Source organism: Glycine soja, chromosome 13 (assembly GCF_004193775.1).
Source record: "Glycine soja cultivar W05 chromosome 13, ASM419377v2, whole genome shotgun sequence".
NCBI classification, from domain to species: Eukaryota; Viridiplantae; Streptophyta; class Magnoliopsida; order Fabales; family Fabaceae; genus Glycine; species Glycine soja.
In genome coordinates, this window is record NC_041014.1 from 30,406,103 (window position 1) to 30,423,493 (window position 17,391).

At 33.9% G+C, this 17,391-nt stretch overlaps 2 protein-coding genes across 2 annotated transcripts; one reads left to right on the forward strand and one right to left on the reverse strand.

The window, feature by feature from the left end:
• The first annotated feature begins 8,586 nt into the window (after positions 1 to 8,586).
• Positions 8,587 to 15,276, forward strand: LOC114381258 (ATP-dependent RNA helicase DEAH12, chloroplastic-like). Its single transcript, XM_028340476.1, has 3 exons — positions 8,587 to 9,659; positions 10,402 to 13,528; positions 13,890 to 15,276. Exons 1-3 carry the CDS (start codon positions 8,790 to 8,792, stop codon positions 15,101 to 15,103), a joined length of 5,211 nt encoding a protein of 1,736 aa, XP_028196277.1. The 5' UTR covers positions 8,587 to 8,789; the 3' UTR covers positions 15,104 to 15,276.
• Positions 15,277 to 15,362: 86 nt separating this feature from the next.
• On the reverse strand, positions 15,363 to 16,416 carry LOC114381259. Its single transcript, XM_028340477.1, has one exon. It carries the CDS (start codon positions 16,103 to 16,105, stop codon positions 15,521 to 15,523), a length of 585 nt encoding a protein of 194 aa, XP_028196278.1. The 5' UTR covers positions 16,106 to 16,416; the 3' UTR covers positions 15,363 to 15,520.
• Positions 16,417 to 17,391: the final 975 nt, after the last annotated feature.

Here is a 17,391-nt window from a genome sequence, read left to right on the forward strand (position 1 = left end):
AGCGATCAATTACATTAATTTAAGAAACTGTTAATTTTATCGCGGTTGATTATCAATAAGTAAACGGTAAGTTTAATTTATAGGAATGAAGTTGTTCTTTTCAAGGCTTGATATGCTAAAATCTAGTTATATATAAGAATTGAAAGGAGAAGGCTACTTTAATTTGCAAGTCGTCTATGATCTGAAGATTGGAAGAGACCAAACTTAACACTACATTAGCACAATCCTGAACCTCACCAAACCCACGAATGATCAATTAATTAATATTGAGAGGATCACACACATGGCATGGCTTTCGTTAAAGTGATTTGATTAGGCCCAATGGTTTAGAAAGTAGGAAAGAGATGGATCTTTTTGTTTTGCTAGCTCCCCTGGGGCCTACTAGTTGCTGTGCATAGAATCCAACAAGGATGAAAAAATTGAGAGAAAAACAAATATGAAAGTAACATATTGAGAAAAGATTTGATAAGGAGTCAAACTTTGTCTGACAGCGCATAACCCTTAGTGTTAGGCAGCTTTCTTTTTTGTTCTCTTTGAGTGCTCTCCAAAGACTCACTGATAAAAGTTTATGGGGAAACATAATCTTGACTAATCACGAACACTTCTTTTTTCACCATTTTTTTATTCTATAAAATGCATGAACAAATTGTTTCCCAAATTAGGAGTTTTTTTAAAGTTCTTAAAGCTTATTATGAATACTATTAAAAATTCAATGTTCAAAACCTATCATAAATAATTGACTTAACTATTATTGGATTGTGAAAAAGCTTGGATAAATATCAAATTAAAATATTTTTTAATGAATTGAATTTTAAAATTATTATATATAATCTTAACAAGTCATTGTTTCAATTTAACTTTAAATTTTGATACACCATATGAATAAAGATTACGTGTCCCAATTTAAATATTTTTTTTTATAGTTTTCTCCTCATGTTTAAAAGTATTATCGTAAATTTATTTATATCTATTAAAAGGCGTTGTTGTTGTTGTTGTTGTAGTACTAAAATAAAATACTCACCATTAACAAGGAAAATATCTAATATTACGAAGTCTTATTTTTAAAAATTATATATGTGTGTAATTTTACAAAATTAATTATTGATACATTTTTATCATTAAAAATTTTATATTTTAAAAATATGTTATCGTTAACACTGTTATTTTTTTATTGTATTGAAAATATATCTTTCGATATTTTGATTGTCAAAAGATGAAGATCAGACATCAATGGAGAAGATTAAAGATTAAAGTTATCGACGGTGAAGATTGAAGACAAAACTAACAATGATAGAAATCGAAGATTAAAGTCATCGGCGATGAAGCTTAAAGATAAAGCCATCAACGATGGAGATCGAAAACCAAAGTTATTGACAGTGAAAATTGAAGACAAAACCATTAATGATAGAGATCAACGATTAAAGTCATCGATGGTGAAGATTTAGTGGAAGTTTAATTTATAGCAGTTAAGAATAGTTACAATTTTTACTTTATAAATATATAACTTGTATGTTGTAATAAGGGTTGAAACTTATAAACGTCCTCATATCCTATGTTTTTACAATGCTCGTGGATCTAGAGGTTAGTGCAATGTTTTCAATCATTTTCTTTTTCTTTAATAGAGTAAATTCTTTCGATGATATCTTCTTCTTTCAATATCTCCTTCTCTTCCTATAACACCTTCCTCTTTTGATATTCCTTTCTTATTCCTATAACATCTTTTATTTAATGCATATTATTAGTTTGTTCAATTATACTTACAATCATATATTTTAGATCGAACTGAACATTAAAAATTTAACATATTGGCTCATGATAAAGTATCTATCGAGAGGATATGGGACATCTAGAGAAAGAATTATATCCTTCCTTAAATGTCTATGGGATTATGTTTGTTGAGGAAAAAATGTGCGAAATTTATTGTCAACAATTATATATTAAAATAAAATTGATTTAATGACATAATAATTCATTTTTAAATTATATATTTTTAAAAATTTAATTTACTTGTTGAAAAAAATTAAATAATAAGTTAGATTGATAAGACTTAATATTTATGATAAAAAAAGCATTGAAAGGTAGATTTTCAAAACTCTTACAAAAAATATCATCAAATGGTGTAAGGGAAAAAGAAACGAAAAACTTGGAGGGACAGAAATTAGAAAGAAAATTTTGAATTAATCATTCCCATTTGATTGTGTAGAGAAGTTGGAAAGAGAGAAAAAGCCACTTTGGGTGAGCTGACATATGAATCTATTTCTTCTTACTTTTGCTAAAAATGGCTAGGGAGAAACAGTTTATTTTTCGCCACTCGATCGTATTGATTTTACACTATATGTTCGAAACATCATTTGTTTCTTTTGCAAGTTCTCTTTGTTCCATGGTCATGAATTATGAAACAAAAATTTGATTTTGAATTGATTACGAGAATTTAGTTCTTTTTTTTTTATGTAAATGAGAATTCAGTTCGTCAAAAATGACGAGTACAATTTAGAAGACAAAATATAGTAAAATATGTAGTTATAATTATTAATTAACTGAAAAACTAACGAATAAGATTTTGTGAAAGTGCATACATTTTCAAATAAATTATGGTTCATCTTAGCACTCCTCATATTTTGATATTTTATTAAATAACATTTTACTTTTATAAAATTACTAGGTAATTTCATTAATTAAATATTTTATTTGTTAATATAATCAGTTATTTTGTTCGTTAAATACCCTTTTAATACTATTAGCAGGGACATAATAAAATAATTTTATTTTTCTTTCTATTCAGCTTTTTTTTATATTTTTCTCATTCTAAAATGCTAAAAAAGTCATTTACTTTCTCACCTAAAATATTGTTTCCTATCCTGTCGTTTTACTACATTCTATCTCAAACCAAAGAAAAAAAAATGATAAAAAACACTCTTTGAACATGATGTGGTTTGAGGATTCCGATATTCGTTTGAGTAAATAAATTGGATAAGTTTTTATCCAATAAACTTTTATCACATAAAAAAATATTTTATAAACTTAATCATAGAAATTATTAAAATAAATTAAAAAGGTATTGTTTTAATAAATAATACTTAATTTTATTAAAATAAATTAAAAACTCATGAAGTTATAAATTATTTTGATAAATTTAAATAAAGTTCTTATAAACGTATTCGAATGCCAGTTTAGCCACTATTGGTGACGGGTATCTAGCTGGATGACTTAGCTTGGCTCATATGCATGTATCCTCTATTGGGCCATATCTAGATGGGCTTGGGCCTAACATTTTATTAAGTTCATTCGGGATAACAAAAAATTGTTAACCTGATATACGGTACGGTGTAAAAGAGCAGCAAAAACCTTCAAGTTCATCAAGTGGCATTCTTTAATTATATTGCTAATTTAGAAGAATATTAGGACCATCAAGCGTGTGACAAATACCTTAGAGAAAGCAATTGTTAACCCACCTTCCCTTGTATGAAACTATAAGGAAAATTAGCCATGGAGCTAGAACAATAAATGAGCAAGATCGGCAGAAAATTGTTTTCTACTTAAGACTGTTACCGATTTTGTAGCTTCTCTTTTCCTACACAACTGATTTTCTTATTACCCAAAAGATGTCCCAAAAGATGTACCAATTAAAAAAATATAGACTAGAACAAACTAGAAAGAAAAGCTGAACAAGCCTTTTATTTTCATATCAACGATGGAAGCATACTTTGTCATGATAGGTTTCTATTTTGGATTGAAACCACATGATATGTTACGTCACTTGGATATGCATATTCAATAGAGCAAGACAAGGTTCGCAGCTTACATGGCTACATACTAATTGAAATTTCTAGTAGTTATGAGCTAAGATATCCACAACACTACAATTGAAACCAATTTGCCACGATGGACAAAAAGTAGCCAAATTTCATGACCAAAATAATTGTATGGCATTAGTATCTTTGGTCTTTCCCATGCATTTCAAAGTGTGGGCTTCTTCACTTGCACTTGAATCCTGGCATCACCAATAAAGTTGTGAAGGGCCCATAGTTCTCTGAAATTAGCATAAGGAACTTTAGAAACTTTGTGAGTTTTAGGTGCATGGTTTAAATTAGCAGAAGAAAAAGAAGTGAATTGGCAGAGCATGCTATCATCTGGGAACCTTTTAAAGCTTGCGGCATTTTGTCATGTCATGGTTGGTTTGAGCATAAGATAGTTAATTAAAAGTAAGCACTTTACCAGAATTCAAGCTTTCATGTAAAAGCTGTCTTCCTTCAGTTAGGTAAATCCAAAACTAGAGCTCTCTTACTTTAGTTAGGTAAATCCAAAACTGTGGTAAGAAAATGTTATATTCAGATTTGTAAAGAAAGCAAAGTGGGGTCATTTTATATTCAGATTCCACTTATACTTTGTCTCTTATAAACAAAACCAATGCTCTCATTTTCATCCTTAGGAACTCATTCGTTACATTTAGAATATTTTAAGTAAGCCTTGGTTGGTGATCCTAACTCATACTTAGATGGAAGGGAATTTCTATGCTGACTTCTTAGCTAAACTTGGAATTTTTCAGAATTTAGAGTGGGTTGAATGACAACTGCAAAACTATTCACAAATGAGGATTGAGAAATACATTTCTCAATTTAATTATTAGATCACATGTATTTGTCTTGAAATTTTATATTTTATAAAATCATGAATATTTATGTTAAAATTTTATATTTTATATCTTTTATTTTTGTATCTCATTTTCTTATTTTTCTTATATCTTTATTTATATATATAATAAATTTTATTAAATTTATTTTTCTTCTATTCTTGTGTCCTGCATGATTAGTCTGTTATTAGTATGTTTTGTTTCTTTTTTTCTTTTTTTCCTTTGTACCAATAGAAAAAGGTACCCTAAATCCCATCGAGAAAAAGTGAGAAACCTAGACAAGATACAAAAACTCCACCCTTTGCCTTTGGTATCATCGATCCCATGCCAAATCCCAAATTCCCAGCAACATCCAATCCCTAACCCCGTTGTTGCAATGCAAATAAGGCTTGCCGTACTTCTTAAAAGCCGAACTAATTTTTTTAACGGTTTTGAGTCACATTAACGAAAATATGTAACATAAATAAAAATATATCAAAAGGTTTATGTGACAAATAATGTAGTGCACCGTAATTGAAACAAAAAATAAGAATTTTAATAATCATTAAAAGATCTATAGTAAAAAATAATGAAAAAGATAATTCGATTATTGCTTATTATAGTTAATTTAAAATAATTTTAATTGTCTTAATCAAAACATACTCAGAATTTTGAATCAGATTAATAATCATTAATCTAACTATTCAAAATTTCAAATACTCATAATAAATACTTGATAATAATTAATTTATAATTATTGGTTATCATATTCTTTAAAATTTCAAATCAGATTGATATCTGATAATAAATAATATAATTATTCAAAATTTCATATATTTATATTTATAGATACCTTGTAGTTAATTAAAAATTGCATAATTATCTTTATATTTGATAATAATTAATCTAATTATTCAAAATTTTAAATACTTGCCATAATTACATGATAATAATTAATTTATAATTATTAGTTATCATAAATTTAATTGTTTAGAATTTGAAATCAAATTGATAATAATTAAGAATATTTGGCTCTAGGGTGGCTTTGCCCACACCTTCAGAAAAAAAATTAAGAATATTTGTATATTAACAAATAATTTTAAAATATTATATAATTCTAACAAAAGAACAATATTATTGCATCAATAATTATTGACATTATTTACTCTATCTCAATCATAAAACATGTTAATAAATATAAGTGTACTCATCATATTAGATCTATTTGGTGAACCAAACAAATCAACTAATTTGTTTAGATTAATTGATTTTTCTCACTTTAAATTTAAACTACTTATTGGTGGTTTAACTATAATTTTTTCTAGCCGAAACCAAATCGATTACCCGATCAAACATTTTTTAAACTTGTATATATTAATACATTTAAACTCTTGTATTTAATCAAGGAGAGTTAAGTCAATTGGTTGAGAAGAATGTGTGAGTGTTTAAATTTATGATATTTTATTTAAATCTTATGGATAAAAAAAGGCTCTTATATTTAATTTTTTTCCTATTTTCCCCTTTTTTTCCATTGATTTTGATATTCTTACTATCTAATATAGTGTTTTCAAGTGTCTTAATTTGGTTGGGTTTATAGCGTAGTTTTTTTTATCATATTTTTTTTACTAAAGGAATTAATGAGATATAAAAAGTGATAACTAGTATATTAGATACAAAATATGATATATATATATATTAAAACACCATCTCCATGCATCTCAATATCTGCCACATTTATATACCAAAAAATAGTGTATCTACCAAAAAATATCTGCCACTTTTTTTTTTATGTTGACAATTTATAACAAGGATATTGGAAATCTTCGTTACTTGATTTACCTGTGTAATTAATGGATCAAGATAGGCTGAGATGCCATCACCTGTGGTGTAGCCTATGGTGGTTTAGGCAAAATAGTTTATAATGGAGTAATGGTACAATCTCTACGTCGATGACCATAAAGATCACATTTGTCGCAAAGTATATGCAAACTCCCATACTTCACGTCCTATCAATGAACTCTAACATTGACCCTTTGCAAAAGAGGCTTGTGGAGGTTAATCTCCATCACCAATTCACCAAGAATGAATCAACTCGTCTCCTCATTTTTTAGATATGATTTGGAAGTCATATTTTATTTCGTTTTTGGTTGGGTTAGCGAGTTGACATGTGGAAACCAAAAGATTAAGATAAAAAAATATATATTTTAATTAATTCTATCTTTTATAAATATGAAATAATAAATACATATTAAAAAATTGAATATATTACCTTAAATTTTGAATAATAATTTATTTATAAAAACATAAACTAATTAAAAATTAATAATATGTATAAAATATCAAAATAAATATTATTTTAAAAATAAAAAAATAAAAAATTGAGTTGGAGTTGGCTTGTCTTATTTTACTCTCAACATTTTTTTTGGCAAAGTTGGGATGTGTTGGAAACTCCAACATGTAACACCTCTTATTGTGAACTTCTTGACAACTTACACTTTACTATATTTTGTACAATAACACTTCAATCAACATTCTTGTTGATCAGAATCCTCTGTAGGTAGTCTTTTTTGAGACCTCAACAATTTCTTCTGCTTTCAGGATCAATGATTGTCCCCACAAACCAACATAGGATCTTTTAACGTGCTTTGTTTTCACTCACACACTTTCCGAAAAACTTTTTAAAAGTTCACTCATTCTACAATTATTTCAAACCAAACACGCTTAATTGTGAAATATCTTGTTGGTATATATAATATTAATTAATTCATTTAAGTCATCCTTAACTACACAATCTCATACGAGTATAATTTTTGGATCCTTTTCATTCTTGTATGATTTGATTGGGGTGTCACACAACCCCGACATGCCAAAAAATGGCTTTGCTAGTTGTAATCTCCACACACTCAAGCAAATCTACCACGATTCATATGTAAAGTATTTGTATAGGCCTTAACGAATATACCAAAAATAGATGCTAAACCTAATTTTCATAATAGAGTAACATATTAAGTTTGGAAAACCAACTTATACCGATATACTATCAGTCATATTTTCTTCTACAATGAGTCTTGATGATCACATTTTTACATATAAGTAATGATGAAAGATCATCCACGAGCCTCCTCTTATAACCTTTTATTTGTCTTATAATGAATCAAACTTAACCATGAAATATTTTTGAGATAACCAATATTCTTACCCCAACAGTTTGATCATAAGTTTGACCATGACTCACATAATTCGTCTTAATAATGATATTTGAAAGTAAAAGATTTTCATCTTTAAATTTTACTTAAAAGGGTTAAAACAAAAAGATATTTTTCTATATTAAAATCAAGAAATTTTATCAATCACATGTAAAGTTGGTAAAAATATCATAATGATACTATGATCATTTGAAGAGACCATTAATGATAGTAATCACAAGAAAATTGACAATGAACACAAAATTATGTTAGGAATCCATCATTTATTGCCGTTTAGCTACGTAATTAAGTTATTCATTCTCATAGCAGCTTCAACTTAAAAATTAACTTAATTATAATTTAAAATAAATAATAATATATAAAAAACTATAAAGAAATACCAAAGTTTATTTTTATATAATTTTATGACAAAAAATTGTATAAAACATGAAAAATATTAACAATTGAAATTTATATATAATAATATTCAAAGAAAATAGTTTTAATTAAAAGATTTTTATTTTCTTTTCAATCAAATACATTATTAAACATGAAAAATATTAACAATTGAAACTATATTTGTTGTCTCATTCGAAATATATTTAAATTAAATTCTTATAAAAAAATCCTAATTTTTTAGGTGTTGTTTTTTTTTATTCTGAGTCATATATCAAGTGTCTTACTAAATAGACAGTAATGTGAGCGTTTGAGTTTTTTAGGTGTTGTTTAATTTATCTCGGGAAAAAGAAAAATATTTAAAGAAAAGAAAGAAAGAAAGTATATATATAAGAGCCCAAAAGACGGTAGAGAAAGGAACAAGAAACCGTCGTGGAAGAGCAAAAGGTGAGTGAGTGAGTGAGCCAAACCAAAGAGTTTGACACGACGAAGACCAAAATCATTGCAGAGATGACTACTAAACCCACATCCACACTCTCGGAGAAATTACACCTTTATTTCTTTCACTTCACTTGGGGTTTCATCGCTATTGCTTCCTCATGAAGAAAGCTACTAATCCCAACCCCTTCTCCACCCCCCGCCGCCACGATTTCCACCGTCCGCCACCACCCACCCACGGCTGCGGTTGGACTCCCCGCCCAGTCCACCACCGTCCCTACCACCAATGGAGGCCCCGATTCCAGCCCCACGCCGCCCGCATCGACCGCCCTCCGGAGCCTTATTTCAGGGTGGAGCTCCGCCTCGGCCGCTGCCCCCTCCACCGCGACGACGTCGAGGCCCTGATCGACGAATGCCGCTCCAGCCACGACAGCTTCACTTTCTACCCAACCGACGACGTCGCCGCCGTTCTCAACTACCGGAGCTGGGAGCAGGCGCGCGATGCCGTCGTCTGGTTCTGGGAGGCGCGGCTCGCGGAGAAGCACGATTTCACGCCGGCGTTGGATTCCAACGTTGTCGTCGTCAAGGACGATGTGGATTGTCGCCTTCGACCGGTTTTCGCGAGGCACGTGAAAGGGTTGATGATGATGGAAGAAGGTAAGGAGGTGAAGTTTTGGATGGATGAGTGTGAACGGTTGGCGAAAGAAATTTCTCGGCTTTCGAGTTCGCTGAGTAAGCCCTTGCGAATTGGCACGCAAAACGAGCTTATGAAGAAGAAGAAAGGGCTCGTTGATGAGAAGAATCTGGTTGAAAGGAGGTTGAAGGAGTTTGAGTCTGCGATGCAGTGTTTGTTGAAGTATTTGGAGGATGGCGGTGATGACGTGGAGGGTGTTAAGGTGTTTAGGTTTGATGGAGGTTTTGATTGGAAGCGGATTCACTGTCTTATCAAAAGGGAGTGTCGGAGGCTTGAGGATGGGTTGCCTATTTATGCTTACCGGAGGGATATTCTTCAGGAAATACATTATCAGCAGGTATATCTTTCTTTCTTTCTTTCTATTGTGATTTCAATTCTTTTTATTACACTCTGTTTTCATTGGAAGGGATAAGTGTGTTTTATAAGTTTATAACCTTATTTTTTCCTTTTTCTTCTTGTTGGAAAGTGGCAATTACTGGGGGTGTGGTTTATGTACTAACTGTCTAACAACTTAATTTAATGCCATTTGGTTTTAAACAATGCCTTTAACTGTGGTTGCGGTTGTAGATGGAGGGAAATTGTGGGCAAATGCCACCGCAATTGCGGTCACAAAGACTCCAAATTCCTTGACATTGCATGGGAAATTGGGTCAAATGTGACTGCAATTGCAGTCGCTGAAAACCTTGACGTTGTGGCTGAAATTGCGACGCAAACTGTTTTTTAAAGCCTTGGTTTAGATGGAATCTAATGACATCGTATTAGGTCCTATTCCTTGTTTATGTTGCTTTTGTGTTTTGTGAAGGGAGGGATCTTTTGTGTGTTTCCTGGTCTGGCAGGCATTTCTGGAGGTGCGTGTTGGAAAGCCCCATGTGCCTACCTCAATTTTTGGGTTGTGGTTTATATACCTTTTGGGCAACTTCAGTTAAAACCCCAGTTGATTCTAAGATGAAATCTAAGAGTCCTCTCTCGTACTTCTGTATTTTGACTTTTATTTCCAGTGGATACTATGAACTACGTTTCTGTTTAGAATTTAGATATATTTTTTTCTTTTGCTGTGCTTCTGATTAGTGTATATACAGATAATGGTATTAATTGGAGCGACTGGTTCAGGGAAGAGTACGCAGCTGGTACAGTTTCTTGCTGATTCAGGCGTTGGTTCTGACGAATCCATTGTATGCACCCAACCTCGCAAGATTGCTGCCAAAGCAGTGGCTCAAAGGGTCCAGCAAGAAAGCAGTGGATGTTATGAAGGCCAATCAATCAAATATTGTTCTACATTTTTATCCTCGCGTGAGTTTGATTCCAGGATAACATTCATGACTGATCATTCTTTATTGCAGCACTACATGAGTGATAATAATTTGTCTGGGGTCTCGTGCATCATAATTGATGAGGCTCACGAGAGGAGCTTAAATACAGATTTTCTGTTGACTTTGTTGAAGAGTTTACTTTGTAGGAGGGTTGAAATGCGGCTTATCATTATGTCTGCTACAGCTGATGCAAAGCAGCTATCTGATTACTTTTTTGGTTGTGGAATTTTTCATGTGCTTGGGAGAAGCTTTCCGGTGGATATCAAATATGTTCCTTCTGACTGTGGTGGAGATTCTGGTTCTGCTGTTGTTGCATCATATGTTTCTGATGTTGTCAGAATGGCAACTGAGATTCACAAAACTGAGAAAGAGGGAACTATTCTTGCCTTTTTGACCTCTCAGATAGAAGTAGAATGGGCCTGTGAAAAGTTTCAAGCTGCCTCTGCAGTAGCTTTGCCCTTGCATGGAAAACTTTCATCTGACGAGCAGTTCCGTGTTTTTCAGAACTACCCTGGAAAGAGAAAAGTGATATTTTCAACAAATCTTGCAGAGACATCACTTACAATTCCTGGTGTTAGGTATGTGATAGATTCTGGGCTGGTTAAAGACAGCAGATTTGATCCTAGCAGTGGGATGAGTGTACTTAAGGTTTGCTGGATCAGCCAGAGCTCTGCTGATCAACGGGCTGGTCGTGCTGGGAGGACCGAGCCTGGTGTGTGCTATAGAATGTACTTGGAAGCCGATTATCAGTCTATGGACCTAAATACAGAGCCGGAGATTCGGAAAGTTCATCTTGGTGTAGCAGTTCTGAGAATCCTTGCTTTAGGAGTGAAGGACATGCAAGATTTTGATTTTGTGGATGCTCCAAGTCCTAGCTCAATAGATATGGCAATCCGGAATCTAATTCAATTAGGAGCCATTGAACTGAACAATAATGCTCATGATTTAACTTCTGAAGGTTGGTGCTTGGTGAGAATGGGAATTGAACCTAGGCTTGGGAAACTTATTCTTGGTTGTTTCAAACATGGTTTGGGTAGGGAGGGTATCATCCTTGCTGCTGTGATGGCCAATGCTAGTAGCATCTTTTGCAGAGTTGGCAGTGAATTTGATAAGCAAAGATCTGATTGTCTTAAAGTGCAATTTTGCCATTGTGATGGTGACCTCTTTACTCTTCTCTCTGTGTACAAGGAATGGGAAGCTTTGCCTCGAGAAAGGAAGAACAAATGGTGTTGGGAAAACAGCATCAATGCCAAATCCATCAGGAGGTGTCAAGACACAATTTTGGAGTTAGAAACTTGCCTTGAGCGTGAACATGACATTGTTACTCCAAGTTACTGGCTTTGGGACCCTTGTATGCCCTCTAATCATGATAAGAATTTGAAAAGGGTAATACTGTCCTCACTTGTTGAGAATGTAGCCATGTACTCTGGCTGCAATCAACTTGGTTATGAAGTGGCGCAAACTGGGCAACATGTTCAACTACATCCATCTTGTTCATTGCTTGTATTTGCTGAGAAACCAAGTTGGGTAGTTTTTGGTGAGCTTCTTTCCATTTCTAATCAATATTTGGTCTGTGTGTGTGCATTTGACTTTCAATCTTTATTCAACCTTTGCCCTGCTCCCTTGTTTGATGTATCCAAAATGGAAGAGCGGAAGTTGCTAATGAAGACACTGTCTGGTCTCGGCTGTATTCTTCTCAAGAGATTTTGTGGAAAAGCCAACTGCGATTTGCTTGCTCTTGTTTCACGTATAAGGAAAGCTTGTATGGATGAACGCATCTTCATTGAAGTGAATGTTGACAAGAATGAAATCCACTTATATGCCACTTCAAATGAGATGGATATAGCCCTTGGGTTGGTTAATGGTGTTCTAGAATATGAGAGGAAGTTGTTACGCACGGAATGTATGGATAAGTTTTTGTATCATGGGTCTGGTTTCTCTCCACCTGTAGCTTTGTTTGGGTCTGGTGCTGAGATAAAACATTTGGAACTTGAGAAACGTTCCTTGAGTGTTGATGTGTGTCATCCAAACATAAATGAAATTGATGACAGGGAGCTCTTGATGTTTTTTGAGAAGAATACCTCTGGTTGCATCTGTGCTGTGCACAAATTCACAGGCAATATGAGGGATGGAGATAGGGATAAGTGGGGCAGGATAATATTTATGTCCCCTGATGTTGTCAGAAGAGCTGCTGAGCTAGATGGACAAGAGTTTTGTGGCTCATCCTTGAAAATTGTTCCTTCACAGTTGGGATGGGATAAAACATTTTCGTTCCCTGCTGTTAAAGCAAGAATTTCTTGGCCTCGTAGGCTTAGCAGGGGATTTGCCATAGTTAAATGTGATATAAAGGATGTCAATTATATCTTGAGAGATTTCTATAACCTTGCAGTAGGAGGAAGGTATGTTCGATGTGAAATTGGCAAAAAGAGTATTGACAGCGTTGTTATAAATGGGCTTGACAAAGAGCTTTCGGAAGCTGAAATAGTGGATGTGCTAAGAACTGCTACAAGTAGAAGGATTTTGGATTTTTTCTTGGTGAGAGGGGATGCTGCTGGAAATCCACCATGCAGTGCTTTGGAAGAGGCACTCCTAAAAGAAATTTACCCCTTTTTGCCGAAAAGGAACCCTCACATTATTCCTTGCCGAGTTCAGGTGTTTGCACCTGAGCCTAAGGATTCTTTCATGAGAGCTTTGATCACTTTTGATGGAAGATTACATTTAGAGGCAGCGAAAGCATTGGAGCAAATTGAGGGAAAGGTGTTACCTGGATGTCTTTCATGGCAAAAGATAAAGTGCCAGCAGTTGTTTCATAGCTCCATTATATTTCCCACTCCAGTGTATCATGTGATTAAGGAACAACTGGATGAAGTACTTGCAAGCTTCAGGAATTTGAAAGGTAATACATTTTCTTCTGTGGATGCTTGTAAGTTGTAATTCATTTTTCAAATGCTAAGCATTTTTTACTCACAAATCTACATGGCTGCTACGAAATATTTTCTTTTGAAAAAAAATTGTTGATTTTTTGCAATTCTATTTGTCAGTCTTGTTGAACAATCATTTTTTTTAATTGCTTAAGTCTTAACTAAGTAATGGACTAACAGTTGCCATTATTCTGTCCTAACATTGATTGATTTTTATGAATGGGCTATCCTTGTTTGTTGGTAGCCTATATTTGTATTGTGAGATAACTTTAATTGCACAAATTCAAAAGTCTTATTACAATTGACAGCTGACAATCATTGATCTTCTTGATTAAGGTCTTGAATGCAACCTGGGCAGGACAGTTAATGGTTCTCACCGAGTGAAGATAACGGCAAATGCCACAAGGACAGTGGCGGAAGTTAGAAGACCTCTGGAAGAACTATTGAGAGGGAAAACCATTGAGCATGACAGCCTCACCCCTGTAGTTTTCCAACTCATGTTGTCCAGGGATGGCTTTAGTCTTAAAAACTCATTGCAGCAAGAGACGGGAACTTATATTCTTTTTGACAGACACAACTTAAATTTACGGGTGTTTGGTTCCCCAAACAAGGTTGCTTTGGCTCAGGAGAAGGTGATACAGTCCCTCCTTTCTCTCCATGAAGAAAAGCAGTTAGAAATTCATCTGAGAGGGATGGATCTACCTCCTGATTTAATGAAGCAAATGATTAAGAATTTTGGGCCAGATCTCCGTGGACTGAAAGAGAAGGTACCTGGGGTAGATCTTACACTCAACACACGTCGCCATATAGTCATTCTTCATGGTAGCAAGGAGTTGAAACCGAGAGTAGAGGAAATAATTTTTGAGATTGCTCGTTCAAGCCATCATTTGGTTGAGAGATTTGAAAATGGACCCAGTTGCCCAATTTGCTTGTGCGAGGTTGAGGATGGATACCGGCTTGAAGGCTGTGGTCATTTGTTCTGCGGGTTGTGTCTGGTTGAGCAATTTGAATCTGCTATTAATAACCAAGGCACTTTCCCAGTATGTTGTACTCACAGGGACTGTGGAGATCCCATCCTGCTTACAGATTTGAGATCTCTTTTATTTGGTGATAAGTTGGAGGATCTTTTCAGGGCTTCTTTGGGAGCTTTTGTGGCAACGAGTGGGGGAGCTTACAGGTTTTGCCCTTCTCCTGACTGCCCCTCAATTTATCGAGTTGCAGATCCCGAGTCTGCTGGTGAGCCATTTGTTTGTGGGGCTTGTTATTCAGAGACTTGTACCAGGTGCCACTTAGAGTATCATCCTTACCTTTCATGTGAGAGATATCAAGAATTCAAGGAAGATCCGGACTCATCTCTGAAAGAGTGGTGCAGAGGGAAAGAACAAGTTAAGTGCTGCTCGGCATGTGGGTATGTAATTGAGAAGGTAGATGGGTGCAACCACGTTGAGTGCAAGTGCGGAAAGCATGTCTGTTGGGTTTGCTTAGAGTTCTTTAGTACTAGTAATGACTGTTATAACCATTTGAGAACCATACACTTGGCCATCATATAAATTGCCATCTGCATACCATTTTTCCGAGACGTGTAATTAAGCCTAGCGGTATATAATAATACTGTACATGGAAATAGCAATTTGTACAGCTTTCTTAAACTAATGTATATATATCACAGCATTTCCGCTTCATACTTGTATATCTAATTCTAATATAAGTTTCACGGTGTATATAGGTTGTGACTTTTCTGCTATGCAAGCTCTACATTATGTGTTCAAAAGCAGTTCAATACGGTTGTGAAAGTTGCTTTACCGTTGCAAACAACAGCAATTGTATTAATCTATTAAATGAGCGGAAAGAGAATTAGAATTGATTAAAAGTCGATTAGCACGAAAAATAAAGCAAAAAATTGTATATGCAGATCGTCTTCTATGTCTCAACACGGTTCCAAATTCCAATGGCGGCAGAGTGGCTATTCACAGATAGCATCTACAAGCAAGGGCAGTGGTCACTCCAATTCCCAACGAAATTACCAAGGCCAGAACCCATGCAACACTAGTAGTTTCTTCATCATGGTCATCTTCCTCTTGTTGTTGATGCAGCAAAAGGGTTTGTTGCAAGTGCAAAACTTGAAGCTCAAGCATTCTCACCCGTTGGCGATATGCAAACAAGTGCATGGCCTCCTCCAACAAAACCATAGAAAGACCCTCCTTTTCCATTTTCAGAACTGCAGCTTTCTTTTCTGCCTCCCTGGCCCGTGTCTGAGATGCTCGCAGCGCCTTCAGAAGCTCCATCTTATCCTTTTCATCATCTCCATTTTCAATCCTGTAAGCACCAGACTGTTGTTTGCTATCTTGCTCTTCTTCTCTGCTATAGACTCTATTCATCGACAATATGACACTCTTATCTGGACCCATAAAAAACTTGGAAGGTGGAGGAAGATCACAGTTCTGCATCAGGTCAAACCCTGAAGCTGAAGGCTTGTTGTGAGAAGCTGTGAAACCCATAATCTCATTTCTTCTTCGTTGAGTTTGACCAATCTTCTTTTGTTGGCCACCCATGAAAAATCCAATCTTTTTGTTATTATCAACTTTGTGCTGCCGTGCTGGTGGAGGTAGTTTTTATGGGTTAATATATCCGAATGGACTCAAGTCGAGAATTTTCAAGTATGTAGTTTGAGGCGTGGAAGGAAAAGGTGGTTGGTGTGTGAAGTTGGTGGTGGAGTGGGAGCATTGAATTCGGGGCAAAAGCGTGATGAAAAGGAAGTAATTTTCGTGATTGGGAATTTGATTGTTGTGCAAGTTTCTCTCTGATTTGATGGCTTGGGAAATTCCTTGCTTGCGCGTTTAGTCCAAAATTAGATTAAATTACCACTTGCCACTCCATAGGGGAAAATTTTGATTCCCATCTAATTAAAAACTATTGCCACTATTGCACATGATTTTTCTTCTTTCATTCAACCCTCTCTTCTTTAAATGCATATAAATGATTTAGTGTTCTATAATTTTGCTGATGAGATTAAAGAAATAATAACGGAAGCTTAGAACAGGTCAAGCATCAACAAGGCTTCCTCCAAAAATGCTCTGCTTTTCTTTTCTGACTGAAAACCGAAGCAAACTATTTAAAAATCAATAGTACTTTAATAATAAAACATTGATGTGTATTATAATATTTTTCCGATGATGATTCAACATAAAGATGGATTTAGGAAAAAAATTCCACGAATATCCTACAAAGAAGGAGAAGAGACACGAAAAATTAATGCAATGCAAGATTTAAATATGCATACCTCGTACTTTCATAGAAGTTGCCGCATACAACGAACCATACTAATTAGTGGCTGAACATATATATTATTTATTACATCTTCTAAAGTCTATAGTTTATATACCCAGCCATTATAATTAACTGAAATGTATTAAATATTCCAAAAGAAAAACTGAAATGTATTAATCCGTAGCTAAAATATTTTATTACTAAGTCTAAAGTCTTTTTATTTTTTTTATTTTTTATAAAGGGAACTCTAAAGTCTAAACTACAGGAAACTGCTTAATTTTCCCAGAGAGTAGCATTAATTTTGAATACATTCATATAAATTTTAAATGCATTATTTTAAATTAACAATATTTTTTTTCTGTGCAAAAAAATGTTAAAATTTCTCCAAAATTAGCAGCTTAGTTATTGTAAATACAAGGTTTGAGCTGAGAAAATTTCACGAATTTAAGAACAATTAATCAGGATGCGTGTTAATGAGAGTAAAATGTTATTAAGTAATCAACAGCCAATCAAGTTTAAGAACACATTCCGTACAAATTAATTTTAGTACTCCAAAGCATTTTCGCTTTTT